This window comes from Polypterus senegalus, chromosome 5, assembly GCF_016835505.1.
Source record: "Polypterus senegalus isolate Bchr_013 chromosome 5, ASM1683550v1, whole genome shotgun sequence".
Taxonomy (NCBI): domain Eukaryota; kingdom Metazoa; phylum Chordata; class Cladistia; order Polypteriformes; family Polypteridae; genus Polypterus; species Polypterus senegalus.
In genome coordinates, this window is record NC_053158.1 from 152,084,599 (window position 1) to 152,108,606 (window position 24,008).

The following is a 24,008-nucleotide window of genomic DNA, read 5'->3' on the forward strand; positions in this document are numbered from 1 at the left end:
GGGGCCATTATAACGAAATAATCAATGTTATTTAATTCCCCTGTCAGTGGTTTTAATGTTGTTCCTGATTGGTGTATACCAGATATACTCATGTATAAGTCAGGTCTTGAAACCCAAAACATTGATCATAAAATCAGACCCCAACTTATACGTCCGGCATCTTCTTGCCTCCTCCAATCTTGCATCAGTTTCTCAGGCGCACTGAATTTTGTTGCAGCAATGCAGTTACTAATTTCTTTCGCTACTTCAACGATGTTTAATTTAAAACCAGCTTCATATTTTCTTCTGATTGAGCGTTCCATCGTAGATAAGGGATGCTGTTACGATAAAGGAGTATGAGGGTGTGAGAGACAAAAAACACAAGTCAGTACAAACGTTGTTTCAGACTAGTTTGGGTATTATTGTGTGGTCACGTAGGCACAATAGAGAAAGAGAGGGAAGTTAGGAGCACACGTTAATACAGCACATTGCCGCACCCACATAGAAAAAAAAGGCAGTGTGATCCATGGTTACTCTCTCAGGTAGGCATTAGCATATCACAGTCTCTTGGACCAATAGCGTGAGTTTTCCGCATTCGACTTATACGACCGACATTATAAAATACCAGAAATTATATGGTAAAATCAAGTCCTGACTTATCTGCGGGAGAACTAATCCACGAGTATATATGGTATTAGGAATGAGTTCAACACATGTTTTTAGAAGTCAATCTACTGTATAATTGCTGTACTTATACAGTAACTTCCTATAATCAAATCACACTTCCTGCAACATTTGGCCAGACTGTCTAGGGGTTCATCTTTAAACAATTAGCTGCAAAAAGGCACATGATATACTAGGAGTGCAGTCAGAGTTTAAAATTCTAAATATGTTTCACTCTTTTTATGGTCCCAGGATGCCACAGACTACAAAGGAAAAGTGGTAACCATCTTTGGGATGCAAGTTCATCTCAGTGGCCCACTCATGCACACAGCCACACAAGACAAATGCAGAATTGCCAATAAATGTACCATGCATGTCTTTGGGATTGGGGAAGGAAACTGTGTCACTATGGGCATCACACTAATTATTGCACATCCTGGTGAAATGAGATGCAGAATGTTTCCCAAGGACACAACACACAGATGGTGTCACTGAATCAGCATTCTTCCTTCAGAGTTGGTAAATGTGAAAGCAGCCTGAGATGTATTTGATCTGACCAAATAATGTAATTTTCTGTCCATGTTTTGTTGCAAGGATTCATGGGAGTATTCAATAAGTGTCTTGGCAGTAATCACAAAGAAACACATTTCAAAATACATTATGTAAGTCCACCTGTGCACTACATGTAAAGAAACTCAAATACGCACTTTTTCTTTGGCCTCCAACAATGCAGGTTTTCTGCATGTCCACACATGGCATTTCCATGCAATTTTCCAGTCGACCACTTTGACTACAGGTGCAAACTTTATAGCAGCCAGCCTCTCCTTTGGATGATGGGACTTGTATCAAAGCACCCTGATGAACTAGAAATTCTGAGGCTTCTCCAAGTTTGCAACCTTTGGAGAGAAAAAAAGGAAAAAAGGACAGATACATTGTTAATATGACAATTTATTTAAAAGGTGAAAATCTTGACAGGAATTTATCACTGATTACAAATCACATAATGACACTTAACACATGAACAACTGCCCACAGATACCAGGCTAAGATTTGAACCCCAGTCCCTAGAGCTGAGCGGCTACAGAGCTAACTACTATAACACAGCGCCTTGTTTTGATACATTCAATATTTTATGGGTCAGAGTCACTGGAATTCGTTGCTTTTTCTAGAATTATAAGGGAGCTTATTCTGTGACATGCTGCCTCAATCCAGCAAAGACACCTTGAAAGGATGTAGTTGGCCGTGATAGATAAAAATTAAGCACATGCACCTTATTTATTGAGCATTTAATATGTATCCTATTGAGTATGAGCAGAATAATACATTTTTGGCTGTCTTCCTAAACAGAGATTTGCAAACTTGGTGGCATGTGCATTAGATACCCTGCAAGCACTGAGAGATCACACTCGAAACACCTCCTTACCTTGGTCCACTAAGATGTGACTTCTCTAATGCCATTCAGTAGTCTGGCATACTCTACACTGGCACTTGAGAAAAGTCAGAGTGACATCTAAACATTTAGCATTTCATTCTGGTTATTTTCAAAAAATCACAGGGACATTTGACCAAAGAACCGCTACAGCTGCTTATTATTAATCAGAGAGCCCTTGGAGTCGGAAACTTCACGTGCAGAAAGGACCTCTGGCAGGAGCTGGTACAATGAAAGCCGAGATGACATTGCGCAAAAACGGAAACAAGCTGAAGAACAAAGGAAAAAACTTTGCTGGCATAGGTACAAAGGAAGAGCGGCAAAGAGTAAAAGCAAAGCTAGTGGTTTGTATTTGGCAAAACACTACATTTAATTGCAAACTATGGGTCATTTTCTTTTGGCTTGTCACTATACTGAAAAGCACTTTGGCAAACGCACTTCCGAAATAAATATTCACTGATAAAAACAAGGACGTACAAATAAAACAGGATTAGGGGTGACACGCAAATACAGCATGAGAACTGACTCAGTGGCTTGGATCAGCCAGTTATTTTAAACATGGCCTTTTGCACTTTCAGTGAGCACTATTATAATTCATATAATCAAACAATACATGAATACAAACTAGCAATATATGCAATTTAATCTAAACTATTTTAAAAGGGCAAAGCAGAAAACACTGAATCAAGAAATGTTTATTGGAAGATTAAATAAGAATGCTCATTCACCACTTTTATACAGTATACATTGTGAACAGGATGGGTATTACACCCAGAATAACGCCAAAATGTCCAAAAATTAGAAATATGTCCTGCTGCCTCTCTGGTCTTTCCAAAACTGGATGGTCACCATGTCTACCAGGTGTGGAAGCTCTTCAATGTTTCTTACTCCAGGACTGCAACAAAGACTCCCCTATCACACCTCCCATTTGGTTTTCTTTACTGTGACCTTTCCTCATCCCGCTAGTCAAGTGCTTTCCCACAGCTCACCTTTACCTCCACACTAAATTACAGTAGGTTATGGATAAAAGATAACCTATTAGACCTTTTATTGACTAGGCATGAGTGAACCCTGTGGAGTTCACTTTGACGCAAGTTAAGCGAAATCGTGAAAAATGCATAGAAGCCAGGGGGAAGGAAATTATAGTTATACAAGGTGAGACACAAAAATAACCAGGCTGGACTTGGGGCTTTCCTGGAAAACCATCTGGAGGTCGGCCGGAAGTGATTCATAGAACTACATCCCCTCCTACACACACTCTCAAACCGCCGACTGTCTAGGTATATCCTGTGAGTAGCCCAGTCAGTATTTGCACAACAATCGCTACACAAGTTGCTTCGATAATGTCAGGTGAAAAAAATCGAACAGTGAATCAACATCAAATTTCTTGCGAAATTGAACAAAATGGCCACAGAAACTTATGGAATTATAAAAACAGTGTACAGTGATAACAGAATGTCTCACACACTAGTTTTTGAGTAGCACAAATGTTTCAAGAAAGGACAAGAAAATGTGGAAGACGTTCAACACCCAGGTCGCCCATGCTTGTCTCGGACGTATGAAAACATCAAAACGGTAAATCAGGCGGTTCGAAATGACTGTTGCCTAGGTTTTTGAGCTATCTCAGAGTTGGCTGGTATTGACAGGGAATCAGTGAGATGCATTTTGCACGAAGAACTTCACAATACAAAACTTCGCATAGAAGGTGACAATGTTTAGAATGCTGTAATTAATCAATATTTTTTTTACCAATCCAGTTATTTTTGTGTCTCACAGTTACAGTTTTGAGTGGATTATAATGGTACAATGATCTTTTAAGTGTCTCAAGAGCTAGGGAAGTATCTACCAATTATGCTGGACTGATTATTGTGGCCAAAAATGTGACCTGAGCAGTGAGGGAGAAGTATTAACTACTGCACCACCGTGGTTCAAATAATAAAACACTCAGGTGAAATGATAACCACAAACAAGATACAACAAATGACCACAACCTAGAAATAAGTAAACACTAAAAATATTATTGAGCTTACAGAGTTCCAACATTCAGGGCACCAAGTGGCCATTCCAAAACAACAGTTGCGTCATTAGGCTAGCATGTTCTGTTTTTGAAGTCACGCTCCGCTTTTTTGCTTCTGATCTACCTGTGCAGATGCTTCTCATTTTTTGCTTCAATCAAGAAGCTAGAAACGTCTTGTAAATAGTAATAAAGTTTTTGGTATTAATATTATTATTATTATTCCACAGAGTCTCATGTGTTTTTTGAACCGCCACTAAGTTAGCAAGCACACAGGATTCAGCGTTATATAGATGACTGCAGTGTTTGATTTGCGACTTCCCTGTTTGACATCACGTATGCGTGTATACGTAATTAATTATTCACACATGCACAAAATAAATTGAGCAGCGCCATAAAGTATGAAGTGCAGTATGCTTACAGTATATGTGTAAAATTCTGCTTGTGGTATCAGGTAGCGTCGTCCCCATCCAGCATGGCTGCTATCACACTGTGATGTCATGCTAGCCTTGCAAATCAACAAGTGCTGCTGGAATAAAGATGGCTAGATGGGAGATTTTCAGGAAATAATTTGACAAAGAAAGCTGCCAGTAAACCCAGCAAATTTACTGTGAAAAACACTTTGCCGAATTTCGGCGATCAGGCCTGCTATTGACAGGGAAGTTCTTCATGTGTAATAGGAACTCCAAATATTTAGCTCCATCTACTGGCCTCTAAGTATGCTTACATCATAAGCATTAAAGGACCTGAGGATATGAGCAACACTCAGTCTGTCTAGTCACTGGAAAGAACAGCATGCCCTGTAGAGGCAAGGAGGTGTAGTCCAATATTGGCACCCTCTGTGTACTTTGTTAGACATTTGAGCAACCTGTCACCAGTAAGAATGTTGACTGCTCATAACTTTTCAACAGTTCCAAAACAGTATGTGTCTATCTCAAGACTCTTAACTCTACAAAGGAGGCGAAATCTGCTCAGAATATTAGTGGTACTCAGCCTTCTGATTTGACATACACGAAGGTAAACATAATTATTAAAGACCCCATCTATCATGTGCAGTCACTTTTCTCCCCACTCTGCTCTAACAAACAGAACACAATCATCAGTATTCAAATCACTAGATTATGTGGCAATTTTCAACCATGGGTCATAAGGCTACTTGTACCGACTACATGGGTGTACTTGATGTGTTGTTTTGTATATATTGTCTGTATTCATTGTCATTGGTCTATACTACTGTCACTAGACTGTGTAAGACAAGTACAAATCTTATCATACCCTGTACAAAGGATAATGAGTTTAAAGTGGAACAATATATTCACAAATACTTGGTCACATAAAGCAGGTAACAAAAATGAAAATCTAAATCAACAGAGTACAAACTAATTTTACACAAATTACACTTAAGCTGACTGATATAAAGTGGAAGGAACAGAATTAAAAATTTAAAGGGAATGCAGTGGTGTGTTTGTTCCTTGTTTCCACAAGTAGTGAAACACCCAATTCTGTTATACTAACCCATTCTCACTCACCACTGCCTGCAGTGTTGTGAGAAGGAGTCAGATGAGTTTGTCTCACATTAACACCCAGACTTCCTCTCTCACGAGTAGATCTTACTTAGCTACAGAACCGTCTTGAAGGAATTAGAAGTCTCGTGTCTTGGGGAGAAAAACCTCATCCACTTCTCAATCTGCAATTTCTCATCATACACGCTTAAAAATATACATATAAACTAAGGGGGCAAGCCCCCCTAGGTGCCCAACCCACAGTTGTGGCCAGAATATTAGTAAAATCTGTAAATGTACAAAAGAAAAATAATTATTTATTGGAGTCAAAATCATGAAGTTCTATAAATATGTAAAAGAAAAATGAATTATTATTTAATGGAGTAAAAATCATGACATGAGAATAAAATATTTACTCTCTTACCAATTGGAGTATTCCCATTAAACTAAGGTCCACTATGCTTGATGAGTATTTATAAGAGACTAAATAAATGACCTATTTCTTTTAAACTGACATTCTTATAGATAAAATAACTTTTTTAAAAAAATTACTCATTTTTTAAATAACAGGAAAAATCACATGAAAACTTAAGTGGGATGCAATGGGTCATTGTAACTTGACCTTCAGCTAACTAAATCAACTAAATACAAACATTGGTATTATTAATAGATATTTTTTTTAATAATATGCTCCTGTGGGAAAAAAAGTTTACTCGATCAAAAATAAAAACCAAGGCTTTCTTGATATTAAAAACCACGACATTCTTGATATTTTAGTTTATAAGTTAAAAATGGAATAAGAATCTGAAAATCTAACAACGTCACATTAAAGTTCGATAAATTCTGAAAAGAATGATACCAAACATATATATGTAGGTTTTAAAATAAGCCCGATTTAAAGCGTGACAAAAAAGTCACATGAAATTGTTGCACAAGATAGCTGCAGTTTTAGGCCTAGGATTTCATATATATATAAACAAGCTGAAGAACAAAGGAAAAAACTTTGCTGGTATAGGTACAAAGGAAGAGCTTCATTTGTTTATTCTTTTATTGCGCATTTGTGCCAAAGTCACGTTCTGAATGTGTGGGTCATGTAGCCTGGCAATGTTCAGTTTTTACAGTCACAAACTTACGGTACCCATACAATTGTGTCGTCACCTGGTTAATGGTAAAAACAATAAAGAAATAATATTAAAATATTTGATCAAAGCGAAAACATAAAAAATTATTTACTATCACGTTACTGACAATTTACATTGGTATCTGAAAATGTTAATGTACAACTATGTGTTGCTTAATGTCCATTTAGGCAATTTGTGTGGTCCCATAAGATATAACAGAGTTCAGAAATCCTGATCAGAGAATGGGACATAGCAGACATAACCAGATGTAGCAAATACAACAGCGTCCCGCGTGCAATATATATATCTCATATCTCTTGTATAGAAAGTGTTTGTCCTGCCACAACTGTAATGTACTTTCTATCGATATTTTCATGTAAACTTTCCCTGCTTACAAATTAAACATTTTACTATATAACAATGTATACTTTGACTTGTACGCAGCATCACCAAATTTTGCTTCTTACATACTGTGTGCCACTTGAGCACTGTAGCATTATCTCTCTGAATTTAGCCAAAACAAGTACAATACATTATTCCATGTAGCTTTGCTAAGTACTGTACACTACCGGTCATATGTTTTAGTACTCCTCAGTTATTTCAGTTTTTATGGAAATGCAGGCAGTTTAATGTCTTAGTGTTTCACGAAATCAAGACACAGAACAAATAAACAATGTCAAATAAAAAAAAATAAGTCAAGGAATCATTAAGTGTACATAAATTTATTCAATTTTTGATTCATCAAAGTAGCAATTTTTTTCTGATATAATAGCCAAACTATGGTAACCCTAAGAATGCTGGTCACTCTGTGCAAGTCACCAACTCTGCCTCCAGTAAAGGAACCCCAGACCATCACACTTCATTCGCCATGTTTCACAAAGAACCATCTTTTCACCAACTCAACAGTGCACAAACACCCTGCGTAAAGAACCGAAGATTTCAAATTTTCATTCATTGGTCCATAAAAGACATTGTCCAGACTGCAGTAGTCCACAGCTGGTATTTCAAGGCCCTATTTTGTCCTTTAAGGAATGGCTTTCTTACTGCCACTCACCCTGTCAAACCTGTAGTGCAAAGTCTCCTCTTCACAGTAGAAACTGAGACTTACTTGTTTCGACCACTGTTAAGCTGTGCTTGAAGCTGTTGTGCTGTGAGGCGTCTGTCACGCAAGCTGGTGACCCTCAGAAGGAACTTTGGGTCTGCTTGATCTCGTGCTATTAGAGATTTTTCTAGTTTCCAATTTCTTTTGGATTGTGTAGGACACCATACTCACAGACACTGATTTTTTTATTTTTTTGCAGTTTCTTTAAACGAAAGGCTTTCACCTCTAAAGGTTATAATACTCTGTCTCACTGAATTTGTTAATGGCAGTTTTCTTGCCATTATCAATGGAATTTACAGCTTCCTACAGTGTAATATTGTCCAAGCAGGACTTCAGATGTGTAGTAACATACTGTAGTCTGTTCCAACTCTGTTTTAAGACAAACAGAGGGTTTTTAAGTAATCAATAGAAGTTGGGACACCTGTACAAATTGTTCACTTCAACTTGTAAGGCTTAATTTACTTTAACTGTTGCAGAACATCGATAGGTTGTAACCTATTAGTTCTTCCTTGAAGAAGGCCTATTTTTAATATTCAGAAATTTCCTTTCTTTTCAGTTTTTGCTAATCTAAACTTAAAATTAAAACTCGGCCGGTTTACTGCTTACCTTTTCACCATTTTAAGCCATTCATTGGATTTCAACTGTTTAAACTTGAACAAAAACTAGAAAGAAATTGGGTGTTCTAAACTTTTGATGGGTAGTGTATACAGTATAATATGGAGTTATCTCAACTTTCCAATCATGTAATATCTTATTTCACAGAACTTATCGTAAACGTTAAGCTTAGCCTACCTGTAAACTTATATCGTGAATGTTAATGGATATAGTTAAAAAGTAATGTATTATCTAAGGTCATTTCACTAGAGGGGAATTTCCAATAAAAATGGTGCTTAGGAATATATTCCTCACACAAGAGAAGGCTCTACTGTAATTTCACTTAAACAAACAACAATTAAATTTGGGAGAACCTCTACGCAAGCAATTTATAATCACTCTCTTAAACAAGATAAGCAGAAATGTAAATCTGAAACATAAGCAACATTATAAAGTAAGCCTAAAAGCACAACAAAAGAGACAAAACTTTTTGAACCAACTACAAGTAGCGGTATGAAGGAATTATTTTTGAAAAATAAATGGTTCTAACATGCAAAATATATCTTAGAACCTAAAATATCTACAAAAACATTTAGCATTCACTAGTCTTTCATGTTTTGCAAATTCTCTGATTTAGTGTTAATTTAATAATAACCTTTTTAATTATAATTCTTGGAAGATTTTTGAATGAAAGCAGACATGCATTTTGGATAGGAAAGATTCAAATAAAGAGGGCAACATGGGACTAACTTTTTTCAAAAAGCTCTCCTGCCTTTCCTGAGCTTTCTAAAGGTTTTATTAAACTTCTACGGTAAGACATTCCCGTCTGAACCACTAGAATTACAATACATACAGGAGAATTCTAAGTGGCCTTCCTTTATACTTTTGATTACATTTTACATGTATCATATTGGGAAACTACATGAACACATAATTCACTCCCTACTCAGGCCATTAGTACAGCTATAGTGAATGTTACCTTGCACACAAAAATAAGGAAGGCAGTCTTGTCCTGGTTGACAGCCTTTCCTATTCACCTCACACAGTTGGTTGCTTGGACAAGGGTTTGGGTTACAAGGATGGATCACCTCTTCCACAATATTTCCTAACGTGCTTGGACCTGTTTAAAGAAATGGAAACGGTGATAATCAATTATAAACATTTTGCCATGGTCAAAGTTCCTTGAATGTTTCCAGTTTAATTTTTTTTTTACATACCTAAGGCCATTACCTATATTCTTCTGAAAAAGATGACTAAAAAAATTATGTTTTACATAAACTAGCTGCATCCACAGGTAGAACAGTCCGATTTCTAGGACAAGCAGCAGAGGCAATCAGACCTCCCATTACAAGAACATCATTTTCATAGTACAGAGCACCATCAGCCATGTCAGGGGTAGTATGACCATTGGACAGTATATAGTGGTAATCCTATCACCCATTTATGGCTTTTTGCAGCGGAAGTATGTGGTGCCAACACGAAAATACACTATCATACATACTCGTTATCTCCTGGGTAAACTCATATGATGTCAACATCTTATTCCTTTCGGAATCAGGACACAGTACGCTCTGGATGGGGTATTCTGGGATGCAAACTATAATTTGCCTTACAATTTCAGTGAATTGTTGTAAAACTTGTTTAAGCCCCATCAAACTACTCAACATCGCCTGTGATTTTCAGTTGCTGACTTTGTTTACATAATCTTACCTACTTATGGGCAGTTCTCATGAGCTCCCATAATAGCCACTTGTGTAGTGTGACATTGCCTCAGCAGACAGCGGCTCAACCAGAGTGGTTTGCCACTCAAAAACCAAATGGGTGCAATTTTGTCTTAAGTTATAAATGTGGGGCTTGTGTGTTGACAACCAATAAGTATTCACCTGGAAGTATAATACACTCATTGCAGCCATGAGGAAAGAATGTGGGTGTTTTGGACCATGTAAATCAAAAGTGATACTTGTCTCTCTGATGTTTTGTAATTGTTGCACCATGATACAAACAAACAAACAAATAAATAAATAAAAGGGCAGAGACTGCAGGTGAACATGCAATACCTGGAAAGTTTTCATACAGGCAGCAGTCCTATCAGGCAGCACATTAATTGACTGTCTACATGTGATGAGCTCACAATACTTTGGAAATCTGAAACAATGTGGAGCCTTGTGTAGATTCTAATGCCCTGTATCCCTACTTGTTTAATCTGAAATCCTCAAGATCCAGATGTTATGTTTGATATCACCTTGGACTAGCAGTTGCATATTGTGCCAAAGCACACTATTAGGCATCTGTTTGATTCCTTGCCAGCTCATTGAGCTTCTTGTATCATCTAATATTCTCTACCAAACACTAATAAACCTGACATGGAGGCCGATTCTGTGCAATAACATCTGTTTTTGGGATAATTTCTTACTGAAAATATCACCTGTTCTATGCTCTAGTTTTTGTAAAAATTGTTCCACTGCTTCTTGGAACAACAAAGTTAACAGTAGACCGATGCATTAAAATATATAATTAATATTGATGTATTGCTCCAGGCTTTAATTTTATTAATTACTTGTAAAGGTACTGGAGTAATGCTCCACACTGACCATCTATATGAAAAAATGTTATTGGGAAGGGTCTTTCTTTCTGTCAAAACCAACCAGGTTAATGATAACATAGTATGTCATTTTCTTAATTTCACATCATTTACTTAATTTAGTTATTCTTTCAGTTCTCTGTTTGCTATTTTCCATCCATCCATTATCTAACCCGCTATATTCTAACTACAGGGTCACGGGGGTCTGCTGGAGCCAATCCCAGCCAACACAGGGTGCAAGGCAGGAAACATACCCTGGGCAGGGCACCAGCCCACCACAATGTTTGCTATTTTTTAAATTTTAAAAGAAGTTATATATCTATTAAGTGTGATCAGTCACATAATCAGTCTGTATGGCACACATCAAGGATCTTATTAAATCACAAAATTCGCTAACAATGTCATTATGAATCACTTTTTTCTGAAGTATTGTGCTAGGCTTGGAGTTCTTTGATTTTTGTTGTTTTCTGAATCTGAGAGAGTAAACACGTACCAGAAACAAATGTGCACACCCAAGCTATTATGATACTGGCTTCTGCCTTTCTATCTGTAAATGCTTTTTAAAAAAAAAAAAAAAAAAGGCTGAAATATAGATTTTTAATAAGAGAGGAAAAAAATAACTTACTGAGGTATTTCTCCAAAGGAATACAATATTCTGTATCATCAGTTGGAGACAGAAGGTCACAAATAGTTTCAGGTGTCTGACCTTCTGGAAATTTGCTGTGATCCCCACAATTCTCCAGCATAAATATGCAGTCTGATCTGTAGAGGTACAGTAAATGGCATACAATGGCATGAACGTACAAAATGTCAAAGGTTTGAAAACAGTTATTTATCTATAATTTAAGAAATTGACAGAACATTTCACATTCATTGCAGTCATGGCAGAGCATCGTTACAAAGCAGGGGTCTTGAGCTAGGATTAGCACGAATATATCGTTCCTGCAAGCGAACTATGACTCTTAGCGCAATGAAAGAATTCGCAAAATCAACTGGAAGCAAATTATTGAAAAAAAAAAGATCTAAATCCGTTAAGTGGTTCTCTCGTTTGCTAACTACGTGGAGGTAAGGTTACGCCTGAGGCAGACGCATGAGTGAGGAGGGCCCTGCCCCCCTCCCCACAGCCTATCTCTTGGATTCACGCTAATAAATCGGTACCACAACCGAACTATGATACTTAGCGTGACGAGAAAGCTGCAAAATCAACAGAATGTTCAAGCAAATTATAGAAAAACACCCTAAATCTGTCAAGTAGTTCTCTCGCGAAAAGCGGACAGACATACAAACGGCTCTAAAATCTACAAGAACTTTCGTGCTTGGACAACAAAAATTTTAAAACCGTGTAACCTACATTCCAAAATTCAAGTCCTCGTGGTTCGGGAGATTTCCTGATTAGTGAGTCAGTGGTATTTGGCTTTTATATATATTGATTATAAAGATAGTAAAAATACTTTCAATATAAAGAATATAAAACTAGATACACAATAATATACAATTGGGTTGCACACTTTGTTCTTGTTTTTGTGATGTTTTCAGATGATAGACACAAGTTAGACATGGTGGCACAGTGGGCATCACCCTTATAATATTTAATCCAGGTCTGAACTTCTGACATGCTCCTTCTACTTTTCCCCCACGTTTTCTCTCCTCGTAATTCATAAACAGAAATGGGAACGACTGAAGGCCCAGAGACCTCCCTCTCTGTAGTTCCACCACTATAACTCCAATGAAAGCCATTGTACCACTGCCAATGATGTCATTAATGACTTTATTTATGCAATACTAGTATATTTTTTTCTTTCTATTTTTTTTTAATCTGAGGAACCACAGGATGTGTTATAAAATAATGTGGAGTTACTACAGGAAGATTTTTTTCTTAACCAGACAACAATGAAAACTGCATTGTTATAAACTCTGAAATTGCCTTTCAGTGTTCTGCTGTGTGTCTTGGACGTGCGTGAGTTTGTGTTCCTTTGTGAAGCACGGGCAGAGAGCATGCTGCTGTAATGAAAGAGCTACGCTGAGGGAGTTATGATAGTTTCAAGCTAAACTCCATACTGTAATATATGATAGGCAAATCCAAACTGAGCTCAGAGTCAGGTTGGTTAGTGCCTTGCTCCTTGTGTAGGCAGGAAAAGCTGTGGACATGCCGATTCTCAGAACTTCCGTATTCAATTAAATGAAAACAAATTCAAAAATACCATGCTGAAAGGACCAATGGAAACAGGACCTTGGGTTTTGGGTTAATTCTTCAGATCCTTTTCCACTGCATTATTGTTATGTCTGCTTTTCAAGTAATGGGTCATAGGGAACAATAGTGTACAGTACACTGACAGAACTGAACATAAGGCATGCATCAGTCCCTTACAGGATATTATTTCATTTTAGAAAGACTGATGCAAACAAACGCTCATAAAAACCAAATGTAGAGTCACCAAGCAACCTAACTGCAAACACAACTGTGGAATTTATATAGTCTTACGATCACAAATTAAATAAATTAAAATACTGCTCTAATTCCAAGAAAGGAACAGTTTGGAAAATGCCAATACAAACAAAAAGGAGAGATATTTAAATTTTTTAACTTGTTTTTAAAGACAGCATAAAGACAAGGCACTTGATGTTTTACCTAATCAACTGCATTATTTTTGAAGATACAGTTAATATGAAATTTTGGACTGAAACAAATTCCAAAACATTTGGGACAGGTTAGCTTAGGACTTATAATGATGTGACAAGTTGAAATAAAAAGGTGATGTGAAGCAGGTGAGGCAACTGTGTTCTAGTATATAAGGAGCCTTCAAAAAAGGCCTAGTCCTTCACAAGCAAGGCCTGGTCAATTCTCGCCATTTTGCCAATAGATGTGTAAGCGAATGATTCAGCACTTTCAGAACAATGCACCCCAAAGGCAAATTGGTAGGATTTTGGACATTTCATCCTCTACAGCAGGCATGTCAAACACGTGGCCCACAACAGAAATCTGTGCGGCCCATAAGACAGATCCTAGTTAGCACTAAACTTGTACAAAATGATTACTATCGTTTGTGATTGAATTGTGTCAGTGCCCATGACATCTGTAACTTACAAATACATGAGGGTAGTATTAATACAAAAAGATATGTAATACTTTGGATCAACAAATGCCATCCAGATGCCATCTTTTCCAGGGACAATAAACTAATCTGTGCTAGAAGTTATACAGGATGTTTTGTCCGAAAATACTTTTCAATAGGAGGTTCTGAGTTTTCTAATTTTGTACAGCGTGCTGTATTCTAGATATCTCAACATAAACTGAACTTCCGTGGCAAATTTATTCAAAGAATCTGTTTGCAAATTTCAACAAAATCGGTCTACTGGCAACTGAGCTGTTTCATGTGGACAGACAAATGAATGCAGGAGGAGCTTTTTGAATTGCATGTGAATGAATCAAGAATGTTTTATGTCATACATTTTCAGGTTTAAAGAATAAATCATTAAAAGTTAAATTCAAAGCCACATTCATTTTACATTTATACTGAGTTGCTTTTTCAAACAGACAGCACTTACGCGTTGAATCTGCAGGAGTGTTTTGTTTTTGAAAAGTGTAGCAATGATTATCCAAGTTTGGAGACCTGCTTGTTACCCAGAATGACATTTCTTACCCTGCTAACATTAAACTCTTCTGCTCTATTAATTAGCCTACGTCTCACTTTTACATAGGGCTGAAGTAGTTGTTTTTCTGGTTTATCTAGTTAATGTGCACATGCTTGTTCAATGAATGGGAGAATTTTTACTATTAATCTTTTCGTAAGCACCATGTTTGTGTGGGTACATACTGTAACAATCTTAAGAGTGGATGCTACAGGGGACTGCCAAGATGAAAATTTGAATGAAAAAAATATTGTTTTCCTTCTTGGCAGTTTTAATCATATATAATAGGCTGATAGTGGTTAATCTTAGTGGCAGATGGTTATATCTCATTATTACAGTATTATCATCATACCAGATTTTTTTATATGTTGCCTTTTCATGTTCTTTCTTATGTTACAGTTGGATTTGCTACCTTATAATCCAGAAGACTGGGTATGAATCCCAGTCCAAACACCCTGTGAGTGCAATATTCACATTTTTCATATATTTCTATGGATTTTCACCTGGTGTCAAGGGTGTGATACTTCTCACAAAAACAGGCCTAAGTAAATAAATTGTGGAACAAGAAGTTTGGAAGTCATCGACCTGGACACATGTCTCCCAGTTTACTTCACAGACATCTTTGCTCTTTATTACCTTTAAAAGAAGCTTCTTAGGACTAAAGAGTTGTTACATATGACCATGTGTAAAAGAGCACTTGCTACTATTTTTGATTATTTGACTATTTGGATATACTTTGTTAATCCCAAATGAGAAATTTCTTTTTGCATGAATTTTGGGAGACACAGCACAGGGTCAGCCAGTGTACAGCACCCCAGAGCAATTTTGAAGTTAAGGGCCTTGCTTAAGGCCCCAATGGAGTAGGATCCCTTCTGGCAGTAATGGGATTTGAAACACCAACCTTCCAGATACCATTGCAGATCCTAAGCCACAGAGCCACCATTTCACCCTTTGCTGACCGTCTAAGCAACATCAGTGGTGCATGTCATTGTTTATCCTTCTGGCATTAAATAGTTTCTTCCACTTATTTTATTTTTATTTTTGTTTTACATCGGGTACTCCCTATTATGTTCCACAATCCAACAGATGAATGTTAGGTTAATTTGTGACTTTAAGCTGGCCCAGTATAAGGGAATGTGGGGGTACGCTAAGACAGACGGGTGCACCACACACCAACCTTCTCCCAAAGCTGGCAAAATTGATTTTAACCCATTTTTTCTAGTCCTTCAACAGGAAAAATGTCTTTGCTATTAAAATCCATAAATTGTTCAAAGCTGATTAGTTCATTAATTTGTGAGGCTCTAAATTCCCAATTAGAAAGGCAAAATCTAGGAGTTGAATATCCCTACAAAGTGACTCACCTGCAGATTACACTTCCCCGAGATTTGCTGTGGCATGGCTTAATCTGAAGAGAACATGCAACCGCCTTCCACATCTCTGGCTTACATTTCCGAATGTCCAGGACGGGAATGCTCATCAAGCGCATCTTGATGCTTCCCTTTTCCCATAGTTTCATATCATTCCGGGCTCCCTGGTCTGATTGAACATTGCAGCTTCGGAACAATTCTGTAGGTCTTTATAAAAAAAAAAAAAGAAAAAGAAAGGAAGAGGAAACTGAGCAACTGGACAGAAGCAGAGGGATACAAAAAGCCAAATTTACATATTAGTGGTATGCGTCAAGCAGAAAACCAAAAATGCAATGTTTGTGAATGATACAGCTGCGGTAAAGTTATTCTTCTATTGGCAGTGAATACTGTACATTGCATCCACCAATGGAATCTTCTATTAAAAGTTCAAAATTTTCAGCTTTTACTGTCATTTCTCAAAGACCAATCAGAAGTTTGCATTTTTTTTAACGTTTCAGCTTGAACAGCTAGTTGTTTTAGTAGAATAATAACCTCTGCCATTCAACAACTCAAAGACTTTAGAAAGCTGACCAAAAGGAACGATGCATGGACAATGACTGCTGCTGAACTTTACATATCAAAAAGCATTTTTATTTGTAGGTTAGCTGATAAAGTCATCATCAATGGTTAGCAGCTTTTTATAGATAATAACATCTGCCTATAGCAAACATCTGCCTATATTAAACATTCTAAAGTTGCTATTTTACCTCAGATGGAAGGTTTTATAGAATGTGATCATTCTAGATAATCTGAAGGTTATATTTGCCATGGCATAGTGACCCCACCAAATCACCACAGCAACATTTACACAACCCACACTATCCCGTCAAGTAACTTCTTCTGCTGCTGCAGTCGCAGTCATTCCACTTTACCTCATGGTGTAGCGTTTTTTTTAACCTTAACATGTCAAACACCTTATCAATATAGGAGCAGTAATCAAAATGCTCACATCTCAAAACTCAGGCTTTTCAGCTAAGTATAAAATATGTTCTTCAAGTTGAACAGTCACATTTTTATATGTTTTAATACCTATTTATGTGACCATTTAAAAAAAACACTGCTTGAAACGATACAACTATTTTTGTATAAATCTCCAGAAAGCAGCAGCTCAGTGACATCACAGGTCTAATGGACCTGGTGGAAGTACTCAGAATCCAATAAATCAATGCAGCGACATGAGCTATGCCGTCATGGTCAGCCCATCTGCTAACCTATGTTGATTCTTGAGATCTTCCACCAGCTCAATAGCAGACCTATGATGTCAATGGTCGACTCCTATAGAAAAATGGCTGCTCACACGATGTTTAGGACCCACATGAAGAAGTACTTTTTGCTTTTAAAGGAAGAAAAATGTGACCTGCATTTGTTTATAGAATTGAGTTTAAAAAATATATGCAATAGTGACAGTACCACAAAATCAGGATTAAATACACCATATATAAAATACAGAAGACATATGCAGTATTTGAAACACATGAAAAAACATATTGCAACGTTTAAATTCTTGTTTATGTTTAACAGAACATTTTTTCCTTCCTCATGTTTATGTTTATTAATATTGTGATAAAACAGGCTTTTGCCTAAAGGTGCCCATGGAAAGAAAAGTGAATTGCTCTGGACTCGCAATAGGAAGCTGTGGTATAGCGGATCCATGGCTCAGAAAAAATGGTTATTTTAATAAATAATGAATGCGAGTGGGCGTGGGGACAGGTGTGAGCGATCTGCTGGGAAGATGCCCCGTCTCTGGGTTGGTGTGGGCAGTCTGATTGCCTTGTCATTGCACCTGCAACTGCTCCCCCAGCCTATAAAGTGAAGCGTAAGGAAGAAAGGAAAGAGAAACGAAACAAAGGAAGGAGGATTGGAGATTAAGGGACAGAGAGAAAAGGCAGGAGCAGTGGTGAACCAGTGCTTGGTGAGAAGCAGGTGGACGGGAATGGTGCCCAAGGTGGTAACGCATGGCCAGCGCTCAGAAGGGGGCATGAGGATCACTCCTGCTGAGTAGCCAGGAGCAGGAGTGATCGTTAAGCCCAGGGGAATACTCTCGCTGGGTGGTGCCTGGATTGGCAGCGGACCAAGGTTCCAGTAAGTTCCCTGTGGAAAGCCGTGGACTGGGCGGCTGGGACACGGGCCACGATTGATGGATGTTTGGATCTATTGGTAGACGTCTCTCTGTGCTGTGAGGTCCTAGAAGGATAAGTCAGAGAGGCGTCGGTATTTAAAAGAGAAGCACAGGGGACTGAGCATTTTAAGGAAGACTCCTGTCTGAATTTTAACATCATTTTTAACTGATTTTTTTTCTATTTATTGATTGTAACCTTCATCAGCACTTTGATGTTTTTATGGATTATTTATTTATTAGCTTTTGAGCACTGAACCTTTTGGACACTATTTGGATTTGTTTTTTTTTTTTTAATACAAGTACTGATCACTTTTACACCATCCCCTTGCTTGGTGTTTTGTCCCCATCGGCTCAGCTCATCCTGTTACGTTATCAATGATGTTATTATGGAAAAGGAAGCAAGAAGCCGACCCGCACCGTCACAAAAGGATATCAGTTTGAAGATTTGTTCTGTGGTGAACTGCTGGTTGTGAGCTGCAAACCCGCGTACCTTTGCTTAGAGCCGAGTGCTTTGCAGCGGGAGCAAAATGGAGAGCTCCATCTGTCAGGGTCACAGAACACATCTCTGACACTATGAGCAGTGTGCTTCTCTGGAGTTGTCTGCTAATTTCTCTATGTCAGTCCCTATTTTTCTGCACAATGTCACCACTACAATCCACCTGTCCATACTGCAATTCCTACCCTTGTGTCCTCAATTGAATTGCTGTGAACTTATACCACGCAGCATCTCAGTTTGAAGATTTTCAGTCTAGTGAACTGCTATTGGTGAGATGCAAACCCATGTTTTCTGGGTCAGAGGGAAAAGCAAAATGGAGATTGCCATCTATTAACCGAGCAGAGCTCGTCTCTGACCACTGTGAGTGGTATGCTTCCCCAGCTGATTTCTCTCTGTGTCAGTCCCCACATTTTCTGCACAGTGTCACCACTATAGCAAGTACTGTAAATATGAACCTAAGGTGTAAATTCATGGGTAAATGGATGGTGCAGAGCTGACAAGAAAATCTCACCGTGAGGTAAGAACTGATCAATTTTTGGAGTTTACCTTATATGTCTCTAGAAGGATACTGTACATGTGACGGTCTTAAAAAGAGGAAGAAGAAGAGAAAATATTACCTGTTGTTGAAGTTTGTGCAGTAGGACAGGTCTTTGCAGCCTAGCTGGCAGGGCTCTCTCACATCAGCTAAGCAGGTTAACATGGAGGCTTCCACTGCATTGTATTCACAGAGGCGATCAAACTCCAGCCAGCTTTGTGTGCTGCCCCAGCTGGAGCTGTAGAGCTTATTACACAAATCCCTGAGAAAACAATGAAGATAATCACATTAAACTCATATCTATAAATATCCAGAAAAGCAAATGGAAAAATCAGCATTGAAACATTGCACAGCAGATGTTGTACATGAAAATTTCACACTATTAGCATTTAGCTTATCACAAGCCCCACCAGAAAACGACAACAAACTAAGAAGTCTGCAGCCGACACTTTCGTCAACCTGGATCATATCTGACTTTCTTGAAAGCCAGTTCCTTCTTTGTAAACACACCAGATAACCTTATCTGGACTGGCAAGGAGTGCTGCAAACTAAAAAAAGATGGATTGCTTTTCATCTAACATCTGCTTTTAATTAAAACATTTACTGACACCGAACTGCAGATGTGCAACACAGGAACTTCTTCAAATGTTCCAACTGCAGTCTCAAAAAAAAAGCCTGCATTCCCTGGCAAAGGATGAGGGAGGCATGTGCCTTCTAGCCTGTTTGTCTGCTAGGTCTGCTCTGACCTGAATTTTTCCACTTTTGATGGAAAATTCCCAGACCAAATGAAGAAGCAGGTACTATTTGCACAATAAGCAAGAGACTGTTGCCTGACTCTCTGATCAGAATGCAAGCAAAGAAGTCTACAATGGGGTGGACAAAGTTTTTTCTGGTAGGTCTGCATTGTCAATAATGACCCATTCAGTGGGCTGTATAAAATCTAGGTATGCCTGTGAGCCCAGATAATCTAGCATGTGTTAATGACAAACATTAAAGAACTAAATTCAATACAGTTTGTATATTGCTCTAGCAGAATCATAGATCATCTGGCTCTAGATACAGTACTGTCCCACCAGGACAACAGGAGAGGGAATTATGTGTGAATGCTACTCATAGATTATAGTTAAGCATTTAATACAGGGATCTCAAACTCCAGTCCTAGACGGCTCCAGTGGCTGCAGGTTTTCATTCTTACCCTTTCCTTAATTAGTGACCTGTTTTTGCTGCTAATTAACTTCTTTTGAATTAATTTTTAGTCGTAAAAATTCCTCTTCAACTGTCTTTAAGCCTCCTTTATACTGTATCATTCTTAATGGTTGCCCTCATATTCTCATACGCTCTACAATTCACTTTGGAGTTATTAGTCTTATATGCCTTATACAGCTGTTTTTTTCTATGCAGCTTCTTTTTTTAACTCTTTATTAACCCACTCCAGAGTTTTTTTTTTAATTTTCCTATTAATTCCAAATTTATGTATTGTCACAGGTGGCTGGGTGCGGTCGGTAATCAGCCGCCTATTTAAGGAGCCGCCGCCCTGCAATCAAGGCTGGAGTCGGGTGAGGAGGAGGACAAGGTTGAGGCATTGGAGGCGAGGAGAGGCCCGAGTGTTGTGTGAAGAGGACTGTGTTTGTTGACTTTCGGGAACTGGGGGTTTGGTGGCAGTGCACTTAACATTTGCGACTTTGTGTTAATAAACGTGTGGTGATGGAGCAAATGGTGTCCGCCTGTGTGTGTCCAGGCCACTATATTTCACAGTATGTACCTGTCCTGCATTACATGTACAACATATTTAAACCTGTTCCACTGCTCCTTGACTGTCTCCATATTTAAAAGCTTTTCCCAGTGTAGACTTTATCGCATCTGCTGAAAATTTGCCCTACCTCAACTTAACAATTTTAGTCTTTGCATCTGCACTCTTACAAAACACTGAGAACTGTATTATATTATGGTCACTTGACCCTAGTGATTCAATCACCTCTACACCCCCAATTCTATCCTAATTATTACAAATAACTAAATCCATACAGGCTTCACCCCGTGTTGGTGCTTTAACATACTGAGTTAAAAAAACAGTCACTGATTACTTCTAAAAACTCCTACTTTTGTACTCCACTATTTGCAAGGTTATCCCAGTTAATATTCGGATAGTTAAAGTCCCCTATGCTGACAATATCCCCATGTAAACTTGCCTTTTTAATATTAATAAAAAAAATGCAGAAATTATTGTCTTCAGTGGGTGGTCTATAACACAGTCCTAAAATAAGGCCTCTTTCCATAATACTTTCCAGTTGAAGCCACATGTCCTCACTAAGATGGGGCTTATTGTCCAACTCAAGAGGACTTGAATTTAAATTTTGTTTGACATAAACAGCAACCCCATCTCCTTTTCTGTTCTGTCTATCGTTTCTGAAAATGTGTATCCCTTTATGTTATACTCATCCCCATCATTGTTATTTAGTCAGGTTTCCTTTATTGCTATAATATCATAACTATCCTCTGCTATACTGTATACAACTCCAACTCACTTGTTTTATTTTTGATACATCTAGCATAAGGCAAGCTATTTATAATGTTACTCCTTTTACTTTTATATTTAAATGTTGGGTGAGATGTTATATTACTACCAGCATGTGTTTTTATTTTCACACTGTTGTTTGTTCCTCCATGTATAGTTCCAAACCTGGCCTGTCCTGAACTCCCTGGCCCCCTACTCTGTAGTTTAAACAATCCTCGACTTACCTACTCATACACCTCCCCAACACATTGGTGCCCCTCTAGTTCAGATGGCAGAACAGGTCCCATCTGCTCCAAAAGGAGTCCCAATACCCCATAAACCTATACCCTTCTCTCCTGCACCACAATTTTCATCTTGGCAAGTCAGTTAATGGTTGCTGTTTATACTTATTTATCATCCTCCAAAATCATCAATAACATTTACGGCAGATTTAACTGAGGTTTGTGGATCCTTGTATTTTGATTATCAATGTATATTATTACTGGGTAATGTTAACATTCATACAAATTAAAATAATTGTTAATTTGTAACAGATTTCTTAAATCGTCTTTAGTGTTTTGATATTACTCAACTTGTGAATTTCTCTACTGTCTGGAAAGGACATATTTTGGATCTAGTGAGCAGCTTTGGTGTCACACCAGCCAATTTATATGGCACTGACTTAGAATCATAAATACATCTGTCATCAGTAAAACAATGATGTCAAGTCTGAAAGCCTGAAATCTTTATTTTCAAAAGCACAGACAGCTTCATTGTAAGTCTATGGAAAATACAGTATAACAATTAGTCATAAAATATTCTTGCACATTGAAGCAATTGATATTGGCAGCTGAAACACTGCATAAACATAAATACACATGCATGTAGTTGTTTGAAATAATTGTTTAACTATTAAATTGTACTATAGTTTTAAAGACCCGAACCAGGAAAAGCACATAGGAAGATGAGATATACAGAATATATGACATATATGAGATATATGAAATATATGTTTCAAACAGGTGTTTTTTACATTGTACTAATTAGTCGCCTATAATTCTTGAGGTGTAATTAAAAATATTGATTTTACTTTTGTTCCTTACAAATCTTATACTGTATGATACACATAACAATAATGAAAACAGTTCCAATGATTTGAACTACTTTACCAATACATACGTTTACATAGCAGAGTGTTCAATCTGTAGACTAGCTGAACTTAATAATTGTTGGTGAGTTACAGTGAAAGTTTTTGACACTCTTACTCTGAGCGTGCTATGCAGCCATTCGCCAGATGCATGTGATAACGGTAATGGGCTGCCTTATGTTTTTATGTCATCACTACTACAAGGAACAGATACCGTTTTTGCTTCTGTATGTGCTTCTGACATATTGCTCATCAGATTCAGTTTTCTTGTTTTGGTTTTCAAATTCCAGTGTTTACTGATGTTTCATATTACACTTTCTATGAAATGAGTTAACTTTTCTAAACAACCAAGTCCACTGGCAGAATACCTTTGAATTCCTGAATTGCCACTGGCTGACCAAGATTGTGAAAGTGAGAAATAACTTTAGTATTGTAAATACGCCTGACATCAGGAAAACAAGGATGTCCGAGTCTGAAATCCTAAAATCTTTCTTTCAAAATCACAGACTGTACACACTAGTCAGAAACACAGAAGATTGACCAGCCTTGATGCCCATATAGCTTTATAAAGTGGCCAGAGAGGCAGCATTCTATGTATCTATGTATGTAGTACTAGGGTGTTGTACTGTGTTAGCCATTATGAATGTAGAGAAAAGCCAAGCAAAATGACACCTTTAATTGGCTAAGTTAGCCAATAAAAGGTGTCATTTTGCTTGGCTTTTCTCTATGTATCTATGTAAAAATCTTTGTCATCATGTTCAAACACTAACATTGTTTATAGCAGTGTTGCATGTTAACTTATTTTCACATTTTTTTCTGTTGGATCCTCAGATGTTTCTGTTGCGCTGTGTTGTGTTGTACAAATAAACATGAATATTAAAGATGCATTTTAATGGCTGGTGTAAATGTAATGTGGCTAAATTATATAAGGATACAGTTGATACAGAGGGGGAAATTAAGTTTTGAATGTTTCACCATTTTTTTTTCAATAAAGACTACTCACATGAAATTCTTACCAAACATTGGTATTAACTCAAGAAATCCACGCACATAAAGAATTCACAACATTAAAGGCCTTAAATTAAGGTATGTGTAATAAAATGGAATGACACAGGGAAAAAGTACTGACCACATTAAAAAAAGCAGTACACCAAGGCAAGGAAGCAACTGAAATCTGTAAGTTGTTGGAAAGGAAT

At 37.6% G+C, this 24,008-nt stretch overlaps 1 protein-coding gene across 1 annotated transcript in view; it reads right to left on the minus strand.

Annotated features, from left to right (window-relative positions):
- Positions 1-24,008, minus strand: part of reck (reversion-inducing-cysteine-rich protein with kazal motifs) — a 253,720-nt gene that overhangs the window by 66,957 nt on the left and 162,755 nt on the right. The window contains exons 10-14 of the mRNA XM_039753505.1: positions 19,254-19,433; positions 15,977-16,189; positions 11,611-11,747; positions 9,384-9,524; positions 1,350-1,538 (exon numbers count right to left, since the gene is read on the minus strand). Coding sequence (XP_039609439.1) covers positions 1,350-1,538; positions 9,384-9,524; positions 11,611-11,747; positions 15,977-16,189; positions 19,254-19,433 — 860 coding nt within the window. The remainder of the gene's footprint in view (positions 1-1,349; positions 1,539-9,383; positions 9,525-11,610; positions 11,748-15,976; positions 16,190-19,253; positions 19,434-24,008) is intronic.